This window comes from Enhydra lutris, unplaced genomic scaffold, assembly GCF_002288905.1.
Source record: "Enhydra lutris kenyoni isolate GAN:26980312 unplaced genomic scaffold, ASM228890v2 scaffoldscaffold28, whole genome shotgun sequence".
Classification (NCBI taxonomy): Eukaryota; Metazoa; Chordata; class Mammalia; order Carnivora; family Mustelidae; genus Enhydra; species Enhydra lutris.
Window position 1 is genome coordinate 167,991 of NW_019154112.1, and position 18,939 is coordinate 186,929.

The 18,939-nt window shown below is 45.3% G+C and overlaps 1 protein-coding gene across 1 annotated transcript; it reads right to left on the reverse strand.

Moving 5' to 3' along the window:
• Window positions 1-1,101: 1,101 nt before the first annotated feature.
• On the reverse strand, window positions 1,102-18,826 carry LOC111152262 (protein phosphatase 1 regulatory subunit 10). The gene is given in 21 exon segments (XM_022510713.1): window positions 1,102-2,350; window positions 2,625-3,207; window positions 3,209-3,330; window positions 3,486-3,599; window positions 3,841-3,916; window positions 4,071-4,265; window positions 4,397-4,460; window positions 4,630-4,876; window positions 4,969-5,127; window positions 5,205-5,352; window positions 5,600-5,700; window positions 6,290-6,402; window positions 6,514-6,619; window positions 6,833-7,006; window positions 7,146-7,223; window positions 10,204-10,255; window positions 10,774-10,909; window positions 11,066-11,152; window positions 11,796-11,913; window positions 18,059-18,585; window positions 18,807-18,826. Coding segments are annotated over 19 exon segments (2,772 nt in total). The 5' UTR covers window positions 11,903-11,913; window positions 18,059-18,585; window positions 18,807-18,826; the 3' UTR covers window positions 1,102-2,240.
• Window positions 18,827-18,939: the final 113 nt, after the last annotated feature.

Consider the following 18,939-nt stretch of genomic DNA (forward strand, 5'->3'; position numbering starts at 1 on the left):
ATGCCCCTAGAGCCCCATCTTCCCAAAAATGCACTATCTTAATTTCTATTTTCAAGAATAGCAGAAATTCCTATTTGAAGTTAATCCTATCCCTCTATGTTCTGATCTCCAAAACCTGTCTCCAAGACCTTACTCCATCAACGAAACCCTCAATACCTGTCCTTAAGAATTCAACATCACCAGGGGCGCCTGGGTGGCTCAGTGGGTTAATCCTCTGCCTTCGGCTCAGGTCATGATCCCAGTGTCCTGGAATCGAGCCCCGCATCGGGCTCTCTGCTCAGCGGGGAGCTTGCTTCCTCCTCTCTCTCTACCCTCTCTGCCTACTTGTGATCTCTGTCAAATAAATAAATAAAATCCTAAAAAAAAAAAAAATTCAACATCACCAGGTGGTAGGCCTACTGACATCTGCTTTGCAGAGCCACTTTTTGGGGGAAGAGCAGCTGTTTTGCTGCTTTAACCACTGAAACTGCTCTTAAAAGGAGCCACCAGTTTTTCCTTCTCCCAGAAACTGCTCTTGTGGGTTTTCCTCCTTCCACTCTCCCTGCTGCTTCCACCCACCCACACTTTACTTCTTCCCTAGGCAAATCCATAGGGATGGTAGGTTCAACTAGAAGTGAAGTGAACGTCCACACATACTGCCAGCAGCTCCAGCAATGTGAAAAGCTGTTTGCCTAGGTCCCAAGGCTTGCTCAAAGAATGTTAACCCATGGGATTTACTTTGTACCTGTGGTCTTTTATGTTCAAAATATTCTTTCAGGGGCACCTGGGTGGCTCAGTGGGTTAAAGCCTCTGCCGTCAGCTCACGTCATAATCTCAGGGTCCTGGGACCGAGCCCTGCATCGGCCTCTCTGCTCAGCGGGGAGCCTGCTTCTTCCTCTCTCCCTCTTTGCCTCTCTGCCTCCTTGTGATCTCTTATCAAATAAAATCTTAAAAAATTCTTTCACCAGTATTTCACTCAATACCCACACTGACCTCAGAGCAGAACCAATTTTAGCTCCTCAAAGGGACTGAATCCACAGAGGTTTGTACTAATGTACTTAAGACAGCAGACAGTGTTTTTTTTTTTTTTAAACAAAGAGCCCAAACACACTAGGGGTTAAATAAGCTGCTTCTCTTTCCACTGTTTATTATTAATGTACAAAATATACAAAACCAAAAGAAAAAAAATACTCATCCCTCAAATCCATCGTGGCTCTAACCCAAGACCCTGCACAGAAGCCAACCAATCCACTGTTTTCATAGAAAACAACTGATGCCGAGACCTGGGAAGGAGAGGGCTGGGGAAAGTTGCGTCAGCTTTACGGCACCCACCCAGGAAGGCACCTGGTGGGACTCAGAGGTGGCTGACAGGGCAAGGGAGCCAGAGGCTTCACACCGACAAAGTTCCAGGTGGGGGCATTGTACGCCAACTCCTGAAGGCAGTGCATGTAGTGTGACTGTCAGGCCCAGAGTGCCCGGCAAGTTGATGAAAAGCTGGTCTCACTGAAGTGTTAGTTTCCAGAATAGCTACAGGCAAGGGTGGGCCAACACCACCAGCCTGGCCTATGCCAGCTACAACTTCCACTGGATGCAGACGTGAATTGACCATCAATGAACCTAGCAGACCCATGATGCAGACTTGGGTGTTCATAGAAGGTTGCAAAGTCTTACTTGAGAAAGGACTCAATGGAAAGCCTGTGTCAAGGTGGAAGTGGGGATGATGTATTCCAGAACTCAAATCCAGCCTGATTGAGCCCTCTCAGTGCAGTGGGGTATATAATACCCCTTTTACCATCTCCCCACCCCATGAGAAGAATGAACTTGGCTGGGATGATTTCATAAGTGCAGCTGATCCCGTGTCAGTTCTGTGTGCATGTGGAGGACCCACAATAGGAGAGTAGAGGTGTTCTCCAGGATAACCAGCTTTAGGTTCTCAGGCATAAAGGGTAATACTGGAAAGGGGATTGGGGTTATAGGGCAAATCTCCTCAAAAAGTGAAGCCAACTGGGTCTTCTCTTCAGCAGTCCAGGGTACAGAATGTATCCAGTCTCTCTCCTCCCCAGACTGGAGGAAAATATGTACATCAATGCGCACCAGTGATCAGAAAACCCCCAGAAACCCAAGCAGGTGGGAACTGAGGGGGCCGGCTCCTCATCAGCTGGGGACAGGGGAATGTGGGCCTCACAGAAGCCATAAGAGGGTGGAAGGAGCAAGGCTGCAGTCCACAGGGGTGTGTGTGGGTGGGGCAGAGGAGGTGGTCCCTAGGGCAGGGGGGGCCCATTGACACCCGGGTGGTAGAAGGCACAGTTGTTCTCATAGCGGCAGTTGCCCTTCATCATGAAATGTCGGCAAACAGGGCGGTTGGACATGTCTGTGGGAATGATGGTGGAATCGTTAGAACATGGCTAAGAGGTCAAAGCCACCCTTGCAGCCCCATCCCCACCCTGTCCATAGCATCCCGAAAACGATCTTTCAGGGAGACATGGAATCTTATGGATTTGAGGGAAGGCCAAAAGGTAACAACTACCAGACATACAGAAAATAGGGTGATTTCATGTCTGGCCTAGCATACCCAGCGTAGTGATGCTCCCCCAAAACTTGCACGGGACATCAAAAGCCACGTAGTGAGCAGGAACCATACTCACCTCCTCCATGGCTGTGGCCTCCATCGTGCCCTCGGTGGCCCCCTCCTCCATGGCCAGGGCCATCATGGCTACGGTGCTCATGAGGTGGTGGCCCTCGATGGTCATGGCCTCGGTGACCAGGGACATCATGAGGCCGGTGGCCATGGGGTCCACCATGTCCAGGACCTTCATGGGGGCGATGTCCACTTCCAGCACCCATTCCTCCACCAGGGCCTTCATGGGGGCGATGTCCACTGCCTCCACCCATGCCACTGCCAGGGCCTTCATGAGGACGATGGCCGGTGCCACTGCCCATGCCACCACCAGGACCTTCATGGGGACGATGCCCCCCACCTCCACCCATACTACCGCCAGGGCCTTCGTGGGGGCGGTGCCCACCACCCATGCCACTGCCAGGGCCTTCATGGGGACGATGTCCACTGCTGCTGCTCATGCCCCCACCAGGGCCCCCTCGTCCATTTGGGGGTCCTCCTCCAGAGCGACCTCCTCTGGCCCCCCGGAAGGGAGGAGGAGGAGGAGGGTCATTTCCTCCTCGGCCACCGCGGCCTCTATGGTATGGTCCAGGACCTGGTCCCGGGCCCCCCCCGCATTGGGCCCCCCCGCATGGGGTCACCTGGGCCATCCCAGAAGGGATCACCCCCTCGTGGAGGGGGTGGGGGACCCAAGAGACGTGGGCCCACTGGCCCACCAGGGCCTCCATGAGGACCTGTTAAGGAAAAAAAAAGACAGTATCAGCTATGTGTTACACTCAGGGAGGTCCTCTCCCACCCTAAACCGCCTCCCACCTTTGGGTCAAACCTACATTATTACCAGGCCAAAATTAAGCAAGTAAACCCATTCCAACTTCTCACTATCACCTACCTGGCATAGGTCCCCCAGGCCCAGGGGGGAAGTGCTGCATGGCCTTGGGGCCCCCAGGGCCTCCTGGTGGAAAACCATTGGCTATTGGACCAGGGCCTAATAGTCCATGTGGCACTATTAAAAAAGAAAAAAAGTAGAACAAGAGGATGCTAGAAGAGTGGCATGACTTCCTAATTAGGTGTGCCTTTCTGGCCCTCTCAGACCAACTTGGCAAAGCAATGCTCTGTCCATTCTTGCCCTCCCCACCAGCAGTAATACCCCTGCTCACCACTGGCTGTAAACCCTGCTCCCTCCTCGCCCTCAACTCTGCAGTAGGCTTCCTCCCCCAGGCTCCAGGACTGGCCCTGGTGATTACCGAGCATCTGCTTGATCTTGTCTGAATAGTCTGGTTGCTTCAGCAGTTCCTCTGAGGGATGACTATTTGGGCTACCCTGTAAGGTAAGATGAATAAAGAACAAGGTCAACAGAGTGCAAGGGTAACAACTGCAGAGAAAAGAGCCAGATGAGGAACCAAGTGAGAAGATGAGTACTGGGGTAAAAAGAGAGATTCCAGAGAAACTGGAAAAGAGGAAGGTGGGCTCATACCATGATGGAGGTGAGGATCTCTTGGACATTGATGCCTCCTCCTCCAGGACCCTGGGGGCTCTTCCCAGCACCCATGCTTCCCATGAGATTGGCCAGGACAGGGGGCAACTTGGAGCCACCTGCCCCATCAGGTGAGCCACCAGCTCCCCCAGGCTCGAGAGTCTCAATATATGAGGTCTCATCCATGGAACATTCCTGCAAGACAGGAGAATAATCAGGACTAACTATGAAAGAATGAAGACACATTCCATTTGAAATGGAAATGAATTGTCAAAAGACACATTAAAATTGATCACACCCTCCATCACCACACAGCATGTGCTCACCTCATCTAGGGGGATGAGCTTCGGGGGTACAGGTTCATAGGGCTCAGGATCAGGTTCATGAGGACTATTAGGAACACCAAAGGTGACGGGGAAAAAAAGTGACAAATTATTTATTCAACCCTTCACATTTCCTCCTAGCCCCCACCCACCTCTGAATTAGTCCAGGGAATGTTCCCCTCAGGAGTCCAAGTATTTAACAAGACCATGGTTCATGCCCACATTCTTTTGCTCACCTTTCCTTGTTCAAGAAGAGCTCCTGAAGGATTCCTTTCTCCCGCTCAGCCTGGATGTATCGCTCCTGGCTGTTGCTTCCAGGGGTGACAAGTGGTGAGGGAAGAACCAGGGGCCGCGGGCACACCCACGGCACCTTCTCCTCCATGTTGTCATGGCTCAGACGCCGGGCTGTCTCAAATGCGTGTCGGTCTGACAGTATCTCTCGCTTAGCAGCCTCACCAAAGTCCTTGATCTTATTCACATTTACTATCGGCAAGGAGGAAAAAAAAAGTAAACATAACCCAATCCTTTTTAAACTCCCTATGCCCACTTACTACACAAAAATCTTGACCGCTCACCTCGTTCAGTTTCATCCAGTTCAAAATAGAAATATTCTCTCAGTTTGCCCTCCTCAGGCCACGTCACAGTTTTCCTCTTCCTGCCTTTCCGGGTCAGCTGGCTAGGATCTCCAGGACTCTCCACTGGCTTTGCATCCAGTGCTCCTGGCTCCAAAGAGGCTGTAAGCAGGAGAGGTTTCAGACCAAGGTCCGTCCTTTTAGAAAACCCCCAGACCTGAACCAATTTCTAGACTCACCTGTATCCATGAGCTCTGGGACTTCAACAGCAGGAACTGGGGTGCCTGGGCGGTCTGTGTCCATAGCCTCACAAGGAGGTGCTGGTTCTGGGGAAGAAGGTTTGGCTGTGCTTGGTTCTGTGCTCATTTTCCCTTCAAATGGGCTTGGCTATTGTGAAAGAAAAAGAAGTTCATGAGCTGATGTGAAACAAGGTTAAGGTAAGGCAATTAGTCCAGGGTCTTAGGATCCCCCATGAGTTCCTATAAAGGAAGATTCTGTCATACTACTGACCCTGCACCACCTCCACCACAGTCCACATCTTGTTGTCCTCCCCAACCACTGCCAGGTGCTGAGCCCTTCCTTCTACTTTACTTTTGATACCCTGTCACTCACACCTACGGCCTAGGGCTCATACCTTGGCAGCTGTAGGTGACAGCACCTTCTTCTTCTTCTTAATTTTGATGCCTGGAACAGGGGCTGAATTGAGTGCATCCAGAAAGCCCAGGCCCTCCATGGCTACAAAAGGAAAAAGCATAAAATGGAATCATCAGATCTCTTTCACAATCCTATTCCTATAGACAAAGTCTGGGCAGGAAATGGGCCAATGGAGACCCTGCCACGACTGAGGACATAGTAAGTTCAAGGTAACCAGGAAGTATATGCTGGATTCATATAAGAAATTCTTGTTATTCTATTTTTTATTTTGTTTTTAAGTAATCTCTACAACCAGCGTGGGTCTTGACCTCCCAACCTGGGGATAAAGAGTTGCATGCTCCTCCACTTGCGCCAGCCAGGCGCCCTTTCTTTTAAAAATTCTAAAGGCAAGCAACCGACCCTTTGAGTATGAATTAGAGTTCAGGTAACTGAAGAAGGCAGCCCACATGGACAAGACAGAATATCCCAAAGCTGGGGGTATCCCTAATCAGTCACTGAATAGCACACCTCTAAGACTCATCTCTAAAATTACTTTTAAGTAATCCTATGAAAGGGGACCTCCAGAGGTGCAAAAATTAAGTCACCAAGAAATCCATCCCCCACCCACCCCTCAACATTCATTCTCATTAAGAGTTTGCTCCCAAAGTGCATTCTTCTTCTTTAGACTCACGCTGTGGTGGGATGATCTTCACTTTGATCTCTTTGGTGGCATTCGGTGTGGTGTTCAGTGGCTTATATTTCTTCTCTGCAGGGGGTGCAGCATCTCCTGGAGCAACTGTGGTGCTGTCAGAAGAGGAACTGTCAACAACATCTCTGACTCACTCTGACTTGCCCCTTCTTCTCCCTCATATCCACAGACCTAACCCATGCAGAAACTCAGGATGTGGTCCATACCTCTGACGCTTGAGGGGAATGGGTTTAAGGTTGTACTTGTCAGAAACCACCACTGCACTGGCGTTCTTCTTCACAGGCACCAAAGATGGAGTCTCCAGCTCTAGCCCTGTGGGAAGAAACATGCTGTTGGGGTTGAACTCCCTCCCACTCTCTTAACTCTTCCTCCCTGGTCCAACCCTAAATCTTCATCCAACCCAAGCCTCACCCACTAATGCTCCTTCTTCCATATGTGTGCCCTATCATAAATCCGCTAATCCACTACAAAGTCCTAGGTGTACATCTGCCCACAGACCTTCCCAAGACCAGCCAACAGCCCTACCAGTGGAACGGAATTTGGCGTGACTTGGTGCCGTGGTTCGGAGAGACTTGGGCTTCTCTTTCTTTTTCTCCGGGGCCTCTTCGGCCCGGGTCTCAGCCTTCACCTCAGTCAAGGGTCGCTCAGGAGGGGTGGTTCGACTCTTCCCCTCTTCTTTACGTTTCTTCTTATCTTTCTCTGTTATGAAAATACAAAGCATTAAAGGATTTTACTTGAAGAGAAACACTATTAAGAGGTGAAGCAGGCTAAAGGCACTGAAGGCCAGGTCCCAGTGGGAAAGAAAGAAATACGAGGGATAAAAGACTAAGGAGCTTACCAGCAGGCTGGGTACTACTCTGGGAGCGGATGACAGCCATCCAGTCACTGACAAGGACTGAAGCCAATTTCCGGAGCTCTGCAGGTGAGAGTATAAGGGGAAATGCCTAAGTAGCTAAAAATATTTTCTTCCAATAACAGAAAACAGGGATGTTTAAAGATATACTATGAAAATCTGTATAACAGAAAAAGTAACATAGAATTTTAACAACATGAGATAGGCTCAAAAACCAAACTCTCAAAAATGGAACAATGAGGGGCGCCTGGGTGGCTCAGTGGGTTAAAGCCTCTGCCTTCAGCTCAGGTCCTGATCCTAGGTTCTGGGATCGAGCCCTGCATCGGGCTCTCTGCTCAGCAGGGAGCCTGCTTCCCCCTCTCTGACCACTTGTGATCTCTCTGTCAAATAAATAAATAAAATCTTAAAAAAAAAAAAAATGGAACAATGAATCACATGGTAGTCTTCTATTCCAATCCAGTGGGGGGGTTGGAGGGGAAGATGACACATTAATTACATACAAGGTACATTAAAAAAAACTACATCAGTTGTTTTACATGTATCTCACGTGGCTGTTATAACTTGAAGATTTTTATTCCTCTTTCACAGACACACAGCAGCATAAACATCAGAGTCAGAAAGCTAGAAAGCACCAGAATGAAGCCAGTGCCGATGCTCTTCTGCTAACCATTTAAAAGAACAGAAACTAAAATCAAGCAACAGGCAGGGTTCAAGTATCTGAAAAGCTAAGAACAGTATTACTCTACGTTGTCCTACCTAAAGGCAAACAAAGTTTCAAGGAACAGATTTAGATCCATCTTATAAAAGATTTCCTAAGCCACCTTTTTTCCTAGAATGCTACTAGTGATTAATGGCTTTAAAAAAATGAATTAAATGTAGCAAAGGCGAAGAGCTTAAAACAGACCACTTTAGAGACGGGGAAGGTATTGTTTATTTAGAGAAAAAAGATGGACAGAAAATTTAGAGGACAAAAATGTGTTTCCAAATATACAGGAAAAAAACACAAAAACCCCTACAGCTCTTGCCTTTTGTACTTGGCAAAGAAGAGCTCTTACCTACAGCACCAGCCTCTTGCCAACATTTCCACATATAGACTTATTTGATAATGAGATTGTTGAAAACATTAAACCCTAATTTTCTTTTCTTTTTTTTTTAAAGATTTTATTTATTTGTTTGACAGACAGAGGTTACAAGTGGGCAAGAGAGGCAGGCAGGGAGAGAGCGGAGGAAGCAGGCTCTCTGCGGAGCAGAGAGCCCGGTGTGGGGCTCGATCCCAGGACCCTGGGATCATGACCTGAGCCGAAAGCAGAGGCTTTAACCCACTGAGACACCCAGGGGCCCCATAAACCCTAACTTTTCAAATATACAACTAGCAATTTCTATATTTAAGGCAACATGAACTCCAGTGCATCCCCAATACAGGGATAGCCTAAACCTTTTTGGACCAACTGATACTATGGTCTAGTGAGACTTTAAAAAGGTCCATAAGAAATGTACAAATTTCAGTATTCAAAGAAAGTAACAGAACAATTAAAGCTGTATTCAAAGGTGGCAACAAAACTGAGACAACGGGAAAACAAGGAACACTATACCTGAAAATGAAAAAATAAGAGATGAGCAATGATTTAAAAGGAAATTCTACAGTATGTGTTACATTATGAATTATTATTCAATATACTCTGTTATGTCACAAAAACAGAAGTGGTCAGTATTTAAAAAAACCTAAAACCAAGAATAAAAAAGAATGGAAAGCTAGAGAACATTTTTCACTTAAACACTGTTAAACCCCTTATCTTGGTAAACGTTCCCAGTGTTTTCTTCTATAGCTAAAGAACTTCAGATAGGCTTCCCCAGGCCTACATGCTCCTTTTTTTTTTTTTTTTAAAGATTTTATTTATTTATTTGACAGAGAGAGAGAGATCACAAGTAGGCAGAGAGGCAGGCAGAGAGAGGGAAACAGGCACCCCGCTGAGCAGAGAGCCCGATGCGGGACTCGATTCCAGGACCCCGAGATCAGGACCTGAGCCGAAGGCAGCGGCTTAACCCACTGAGCCACCCAGGCACCCTACATGCTCCTTCTATACCAAACTGCCAAAGCCTCTTTCCAAAAGGCCCTGGCACACCATTCCCTTTAGACAAAAGAATAAGCCTATATTCTGATCAGGGATTAGCTCTGCTAGAATACTGTTCACTTGTGTGATACTACTGTTTTGTGCTAGTGGTTTGTACACTGGGTATAAACCCTTTTCTTCACTAAAGAAAAGGCCGTGAAGCCTTTTCTGGAGCCAGGCCCTGTCTTTATGCCAGAACCGTATGATCCTTGCCAAGGGCTCCAATACCCTTTGTCTTAAGAAAAAGAAAGACTCTGTTGCTAACAAAGCTATGATCTACTCCAGCAGTCAGGATTCTTTCTGCCCATGTCCTAAAGGAAGGTGTTTATCGGTAGTACTATATGTCTATTACACACTGAAGGTCCCAGAATATGCTATATTTATTTAGGAAAATAAAAGGAAATGATGACAACACTCTCTAGGATGACACTATCTTCTCCAAAGAAGTTTAAGTATATACCTTTTACACCAAGAGATAGTAAGCATCAGTTTTTAAGTATGGGGGTCTCGTCTTACATTCAGTAGTAGAGAAATGGACAAATCCCATTCGGAATTCAGAACAGGAAAGGGAGAAAGGTTAGAGAGTCTCAATTTTTAAAAGAAAGAGAAAAGTATAGTGAGGTAGCAAGGAGTGACAGGACAGTTCAAGGATAGGAGTAAGACACAACAGTAACAAAGAGTGGCGCGCCTGGGTGGCTCAGTGGGTTAAGCCTCTGCCTTCAGCTCGGGTCATGATCTCAGGGTCCTGGGATGGAGCCCCGCATCGGGCTCTCTGCTCGGTGGGGAGTCTGCTTCCCCCTCTTTCTCTGCCTGCCTCTCTGCCTACTTGTGATCTCGCTCTATGTCAAATAAATAAATAAAATCTTAAAAAAGAGAAAAGAAAAGAAAAGAAAATAACAAAGAGGCAGTCATGACGAAGGGCTGGCCCCTACCTTCATCCTCACTTGACTTGCTCAGCTGTTTCACCAGTTTGGCTGTGTTGTTCTGTGAGAGATGGGGACAAAGTTAAATACAAGGAGGAAAATGAGTCCTCTTGGAGCGAAGAACTGCACAAACTCACGCACAATTTCTTTTTTGTGAGATTTTATTTTTAAACTCATCTCTACACCCAAGCAGGAGCTCAAACCCACAACCCCAACACCAACTGAGCCAGTTGGGCGCCCTACCCACAATTTCTTAACAGTCCCTAACTGTGACCACCACTACTCTTGTACTTTACCATTTATAAAACCTTTGTAGGCATACAAACCTAATTCTTAAAAAAACCAATGTAGGTAGGGGCATTCATTCCCAATGAAAGACAAGAAAACTGAGGCTCAAATACCTGAACTACCCCAACCACAAACCTATTAATGGACATAAACCAAATCTTCTGATCCTAAACTCCTATTTTTTCTACCACTCTCCTGCACAGGCCCAAGACTGCCACATCAGACTCCATGTATTTTATCTACCAGGCTAAAGCAAAAAGGAAGCACTAGTGTTGTAGAGACTTAAGGTACCTGCTTGAGATGGTCCACAGTGAGCGGGAGGTGCTGCAGGGTCAGTAGAATTTGCTGTAAGAGGGGAATGTTGTTCGTTGTCTTTGAATAGGTCAGCCAATTGTTAAGAAGTTTGTAGCCACCAACATCAATAAACCTGCAGGCAGGTAGGAGAATCTGTAATGCCCTTTCCAGGTTTTGGAGTGCCACATCCCACACTCCTACTCCCCCATCAATGACCTAGGAACCCCCTGCACCCTCTCCCACCTTCTATGTACATCTTCCCAGCCCAGACACCCAGATCCCCACTTACTTGACCAATATTTCTGGTGACTGGGTCTGCAGGAGAATGTTCAAGTAAGTGCATCGACTCACCATCTTTCGTGCTTCCTTCATCAGGCTGTAGGAGAGATATTAAGGTTAGAAATGGAGCAAGAGCCTCTTCTTTCAACAGAAGCATCTCTGATCTGTGGGAGTGCCTAAAAATCCCTATGACTGGGACTTTGCCACAGAGCAGGAAAGTCACACAAGCCTCTGAGGGATGGGATGGAAGACAACTGAAGGGACACCGAGGTCTCTGATCTGGGGAGGTGAGCATCACTGCTTTCGTAACCCACAGGACACACTTGATTCTGCTTCCCAGTTAAGAATGCTAGCACTAACAGCCATCCATTCATAGTCTGTTCAGGACTGGCTTGGTCTTTTGCCTTCCCCTGGGAAACTGGAGAATCCCTGAAGGAAAATGGCAGTCTGGGTATATGGAATGTGACCCAGAACAGAACCAAAAATTCTGTCACCTGGCTCTTCTGCTCCCTTCCTTCCAAAGCATGACTTCGAGACTGTGGACATCCAAACCCAGATTCCATTATGGTGAGGAACCAAGGGATCACCTTTTTCTATCACGTAGTCTAAAATTATTGGATACCGATCTTATTTCACGGACTCACTCTCTTCCCCTCCAAAAACGGTCATTCCTATTTACAGTCGTATTTCAACATAAAATATCCTCTACTCACAATGACTCCAAAAACAGGCAGACTCACCTGAAGATCTTGGAAATCCCATCCACACTCTTAACTTCCCCATCTCGGTTAAGGAAGCTATCCAGGCCCTTGAGCAGCTCTTTGGGATCTATGGGACCCGAACCCATGATCGAGGTTTCTAAGACAAGGACAAAATAAACCCACAGAATAAATGGGTGGCAAGGACAGTCCCACTATACCCTCTAATAAATTCCATTTGTAGAGTAGGTAAAAATTTGTGACTAATTATTCAATCTATATTCAACTACACTCACCATTTTCCAGGTAAGAGAAAATCAAAACATCATTACCACAGAGAAAAAAAGCCCTGGTAAGTTAAGCATGGAGAGGACTGAATGGGAAGACAATTAAGACTGGAGGACTGGGCAGCACACCTTTCTCCCTCCTGGTTACATCCTTCCTAGATAGCTGAACTTCACTAAATTGTACTAGGACTGAGTCAAGTTTCCGTAACAAAACACTCAACATTCCAAGGTATTCTTGCTTATTGTTAGGTCTTATTTCTTAGCTGCTGATAAATCTGGCTTGGGGTGGGGGGGAGTATAGCTTGTTAAGAACTGGTACAATTTCAGACACTTGGGCTAAATATCTTCTAAGATTAGTCAGTTCCTTTTTACCTATTAAGAATCACAATGACCTCCAGCAGTAGAGTATGCTCTGCTTGCACCAGGAGACAATCAGTTGAAGTGACGATCAGTTGATGAGTGATAAAAACTTGAAACATAATCTTTCCCTCAAGAGTGTTGTGGGTAGCTCCCAGAAATGGAGACAAATGGATATAAAGGAAATCAAGCAGGCACTCCTAAGCCTTGAACAGAACTGTCACTCATTAACCAAATACTGCACAAATTTTATTGTTTTAAAGTTAAGACTGGTTTGTGATTTCAAAAGCAAAGATGCAAATCTGATTACTCCCCTTCAAAATCACACCACCATCCAAGATCCCCAAAAGAAAGGCCTGAAATTAGAAACCAGAGAGCCAAAAAGAATGGAATAAAACTAGAAGCTGGGAAAATGCCATTAAATTTTAAATAGCTACTTTAGACCAGATTAGAAAAAGAGCTCATTAAAAGCTAAACTGCTGTTATAGGATAAAGTGTGAAGCAATTTCTAGGCCAAAACCCAAGGTAATTTAGAATCAATGCAGCTCTGTGATTTTTATGCCTCTAAACATGGGATTCTCAGAACCGAAAAAGAAAGCCACCTCGGTACTATCTGCGTTTCGAATGTAAGGTTAAGGCTGGATAGAAAGGAATCAAGAAGAAAACAATTTCTTGCCTCCTACTTATAGTACAGGTAACAGACATAATCCCAGCAGAAAGGTGGGAATATCCATGTTTTACAAACTGTGTTTTGTGCAGATTTTTGTGCAGAAAAGAGAACAAATTTCTTATAACAAAAATTTGTTCTAAAAAGAAAAACAAGCATAACAATCTCAACCTTTTAGTCCTCCCAACAAAAAGGCCAATAAATTTCTAAACAGACAGGTCCTAACAACCTAGCGAAGCAGCAGCAGAAGCAGGGAAGAGGCTGGTTCTTGAGACCATAACCTGTGGGCTGAATACAGACAGAAAGATGAGGTTAAAAAAAAAAAAAAAAAAAAAAATGCTGAGGTGAGCAAATCTGGATTAAGTGTGCTGTTGTTGCTGCTCTGGAACCTCCACAAGGACAGGTAGAACCTGAGGTCAGAAGAAAAACACTGAAGTAGAATACTGGGTAAGATTAGAAGCCCATGGGCCAAATCCACTGAAATGTGGTGATTCTTACAGACACAGACACAGGGAGAAAGGCATTCTTCCATGTAGTAAGACACCATAGAGTGGTATATGGACACTATAGCAAGAGATACATACATAGGTACAACAAAAGGATAAAACAGATTTCCCATCTATTGGAAACTGGAAAAGCAGTGAGTGAATCCAAAGTAATACATAACAGCAACCACAATATACACAATTTGACAAAAAGACTTCAATTAAATTAACATCAATTCAAACCAGCACCCCCCCACACCAGGACAAATACTGCTGACCCAACTGATTCAAACCCAATATACATCACCTTGGAGAACTACTTTTGCACATCCAAGTACAAGCTGAGCCAACAAAAGTATTACCCCTACTTCCTTCAGAAACTCAAAAGGTGTCACCTGAACTCAAATGTTCCTCTTCACATAAGAGGGTGGGAGAGAAGAAAGAATAACGATACCCAGAAAGAGACCAACAGGTACAAAGCTAAATTCTGCCCAGTGCCTTCTGCTGGGAATGGGACCCAGGGACAACTTTTTCCCCATTCACAACAAGCAAGAATAGTCATGGTAAGCTAGAAGACAAAGCAGAAATGTTAAATATTCATTTCCCCCTAGTATTTTTCTATTATTTGTATTCTGGAAATACAATTAACAGAACTAAGTTTCGTCTCACAAGTACCAATCGTGACAAAATGTAAATGGGTTTTCTCATGGCTTTCCTACAGGCAAATTAGTTTTAACTCATTTTAAACTAAGGACTATACCAAGTGTATTACAACCAAATTTCCTTACTTCAAAGTCAGTATATTTTGAAAGAAGCTACAAGGCACTCAACTGGAAAGGAATGAAGAGCCTAAATTCCTGGCACAGGCCTACAGCGGAAAACGCAGAGCTGACCAGGGAAGGAGGGACAGTAACCAAGTGTCATTTCCTAGTCCTTTCTGGAACCTGGAATGAATGCTAAAGGAAGCTTTCTGGAAACAAAAATAATCTAGGGCATATGTTTGTTTTTAATTTCCTTGAAGATAGAACATACAAAAGGGGCAGGGAGAGGGGAAGAACCCCAGCCTTATCTCCACCTTGTCCTAAGCTGTGCATTCCTTCTTATGGATTTTGCAGGCAGAGATGAGCACGACTGACTGACAACACAAGGCTCTGGGGAATTTTCTACCTTTCTTATCAGAGAGAAACGTAGAAATTCTTAAGTGACACCAACTCCTGCCTCCAAAATGACTTTTACTTGAGAGTTATTCAATTAACAGGGTGAAAAATACCTAACTTGGCTAAAGTTATCCCACAGCCATCACAAAAAAAAAAAAAAAAAAAAAAAATTGGTTCAGCACAAAATCCCTATGCAAATCAGAGCCCTTTTAAAACAATCATAACCCTCTTATAACAAGAGGAAGGAGTCTGAATTTACCTTAACTTAGAAGTCTTAGCACTTCAGGAAATGAAAATGCTTTGTATCTGAACCCTGAAATTCCCCTTTTCTTGGTGTTTTGAGGTTATGTCCTAATAGACTCAGTGGACTGAAATTAGGTCTCTCAAGTAATGCACAAGGTCTTACCTCTCCTAAGTAGTAAGCCCTATCCCTCAAACTTATATTGAAAACCTGGTACAGTGATCTCCTCAAAATCTTATTTGCTTTTCAGTGAGGATGTAAAATCACCCAACCCCAGCAAAGGCTTCCAGAATATAACTGGCCACAAACTACAAGGATCAGGTTCTCCGAGGTTCTCTGGATGGATGTGGTTTCCCTAGAAGAACTTGTTGCCCCATCTCCCATGTTAAGGAAGATCTTCTTTAAAAATCCCCTGTTCACTACAGATCAGGAACCCCAATGGGTGGAATATTCAGCTCCCAAGGAAGGTATGCTGCAGAGGCACATGGCAAACTGCTTAAAAGATAAAAAAAAAAACTTGTGGTCAATAGACATGTGGAAGAGTCCCTCCCACCCAACCCAGAAGTTCTAAGTACTAATTTGAGAATCTGTACCCAGCAGAAAATTAGCCCTGAGAGTCTAACCAAGTTACCACAGGACAGCTGTACAAAATGGCTTTCCAATTCTGCCTAGAACCTCCACGCTTCAAATCAGGAATTTAAAAAATGAGAAGTATATGGAGAATTTGACAAAGATTGGACTTTGAAAAAGTTAGAGGAAGATAGAGAAGGGACAGGACACCCAATACCACCCTCAGATAGGGCATGGCTGTGAACATGCACCCACTGCGAAAGCACTGTCAAGTTGAAAAATGAAGAAGACGTTTTTCTGCCATTAATGGTTTTTAAGGAATTTCTTTCTAAAGGGAAGAAAAAAGAAATTCAAAAAAGGTGGCTCTTTGGAAAAAAGAAATGAAGGTTGTGAAATGTAATACCAGAAAGATTTTGCTTACCAGACACCGTAGCTCGCATCCCCCTGCCTTGAGTTTACAACTGCCGCCTCCTTTCCTATTCACTTCTCATCCTAGTACCAAAGTACAGGAGCTACGCAACTGGAGAACGTGATACAGCACTGAACACAAAGAGTTTATCCCCAAACCCAGAGGTGGGAATAAGGGTGATTTAAAAGAAGTCTTGAAGTACCCACCCTCCCCCAGTCTCATTATACAAAGCGACCAAATGCAGGCCCAAGGACTGGTTCCTGAGCAGAAATGGCACAATTCAGTGTCATTAGGCCCCATTTGTCTATTCAAGTAACTTTCACAAGTCCTCCTTTCCCCACTATCTCCCACCACACAAGATCTACATACACACAGCTCTCACACACACCACCAGAAGGCTCCCAGTCTTAAAGTATTGTTGGTTTGACTGGTTTTCCACCCCTGGCAACTGAAGCGGGGTTAAACTTCCAAGCAGTTGTGATGAGTGAAGGAAGGTGAAAATAAAAGCAACAGGCTCTGATCGTTAAATATAAAAACTAGAGCTGCCCAGGAGATGGACAACTTCAAGACCTAATTCTTACAAGCTTTTTCAAGATTATAAAAGATATTGTAAAGTAAATGTCTTTTCCTGTCTAGCAGCAGCGTGCACAGGGAGTCCAGAAAGCATCTGCTCAGGGGTGGAGTTTCAAGAGGGTGGAGAGAAGAAAGCTGATTACATCACCTTTCCGTGCTGCTCCTCCCCCTTGACCAAGTTTCTAGGGCGGCCCTAAGCTCTGGGTGGCAAAAGGGGGAGAAAAAACAACAAAGAAGCAGGGACGACGCCATTTTGTAATGGAGAAGAGGAAAACTTAAAAAAGCTATCCCGGCGCTGCCGGCAGCTAGTTACACCAGAAAACACCCCTTTTCAGTAAAATACCCCAAACCAGCACCCATCCTGAGTGGTCTTTGACCTAATTTGGTTAAGAAAGTTGTGAAAATAAAACCAATTAAAATATTTACAAGAACAATTTTCTGTGGGGAAGAACTGAATTTCCAATTGAGATTCAACCTGCTACCGTCGACCACCCCCATCCTCCCTATAAAGGGAAAGGGGGGAGGACTTGGACCCCTCTCAACAAATAGGGTTGAGGTGGGAGGACAGGAGAAAAATGGGCCAAGACACAACCTGCAACGCCGCTTGGAAGACAAAAGGACAAGGAAAAGTCGCCATATTGAAGCAGGGAAGAAAAAATTCCTTTTAACGACACAAATCTTTTAGAAAGCTAGCATTCAATTGCACTAAATGGCTTTTAAAAATTATACTCCTGAATTGCACATTTCCCAACCTTTACACCCCCTATTAGACTGTATTCCCACCCACCAAAACGTTATCAAGTTAAAATGTTAATCATTTTTGCTTTTAAATAACCTATGCAACCTGCAACAATTACAAAACATTCTTTACCTCCCCATTATCTTGTATGTACTGGCACTAAGATTATATTTTGTACTGAATTAAGTGTCTTGCAATCTTTATTCCTAGATTGCCACCTATTTTAACCACACAAATATACCCCAAGCAAATTACATTAAAATTGAGAGGATTTAACAATTTAAAAAGTCACAGCCAGCTATTACTTCTCTGCCCATCTCCTTACCCTGCAATCTTTATGTACAGATTGCTTATTAATCTGGCAAATTGAAAGGCGCCCTGCTTGTCTCACACACAAAGAAGTGGGACTTCTGGGCCACAAGATCCACCATCTTTTGTATGTGAGCTCATTAACCCTTTTGAAGACTGCTAACAAGAGGAAGTTAACCATTCCTCCTTATAAAAAGCAACACTTATGGCTTTGGCAGTCTGGAAATTGGCTGGATTACCAAGGGTTAACCATCAAATTCCTCACTTGCTGGCCCTCCCTCCACCCTTTCCTTTCCTGCAGCAGGGCAGGAAGGTAGGTGGTAGGGGAGAGAGAACAAGACTGTTTAGACCAAAGGCCCTTTTTTAATGGAGATTAAGTGACCGGCTTGGTCCTTCTCCAGTTCTCTACTTTGTTCTATTGGCTCATTTCTTCCTCTCATTATTTTTGGTTTCACAACGGGAAACGTTGATTTCTTGTTGCAAGGCTGGTTTTGGAAAATTCGACACTTACTATCCAATTTTTTTGCGACGTCAGCACCTCGGGCTCAGGGGGGAGGGGGTTAAAATTTTGGAGAAAAAAAATAAAACCAACCAACCAGGACCCAAAACTCGATTATTTGGGGGGCCTCATTGGATCAAAAAGTCTCTTAAAAAAATGAAGGCCAACTCAGTATTCATTTTCCCCCCACCCAACTCCATTTAGGGAGGGGGGGTCGTAGAAAAAAAGTTCTGAGTGGATTCAAAAAAGTAAACGCTGGATGAGTGGATTTGGGTGGGTTTGGGAAGGGTGGGTGGTTGATTATTTTTGAAGTTATGTGGTGACGGTCCTTCGGCCACAGATTTCAAGTCCCATGCAGCGTGGGCTGGTGGGGTGGGCAAGATAGGTGGGAAGGGGTAGAAGACACAAGTGGTTGGGCTGGTGGCTGCTGTTTTCCCTTTCCCCCCTCTCTCAGGATCCTTTCAAGGGCTTAGGTGGTGCTGCGGCTTGTTTCTTTTTTTCCTCGTGGCCGGCCTGTCTTTCTCCGAGAAAATTCAAACCTGGGATAGAAGGAACACAAGGGAGAAAGATATAATCAATACGGGTTGCTTCAAACACCCAAGTACCGTATCTGTTGTCTCCAAACACCCCGATTTCCTATCCCGGACACAGCCGCCTTCTATAAACCACGGTCCTTATCAGAACTCAAACCTAACTCCCTCCCCAATCCAACGATCTCAACAAAACTTTACCCACCGACCGACAAAACACCCAAACTTACCTCTAAACGAACCCCAGAATGGCGGCTGCCTGCTCGGGCGGAGTCTTTTATACCCGGACACCGCCCAACGCGCCCAAACATGCTAGTGAAACGCCCTTGTCGCGAGACATTGTGCGCGAGGCGTGAACTCATT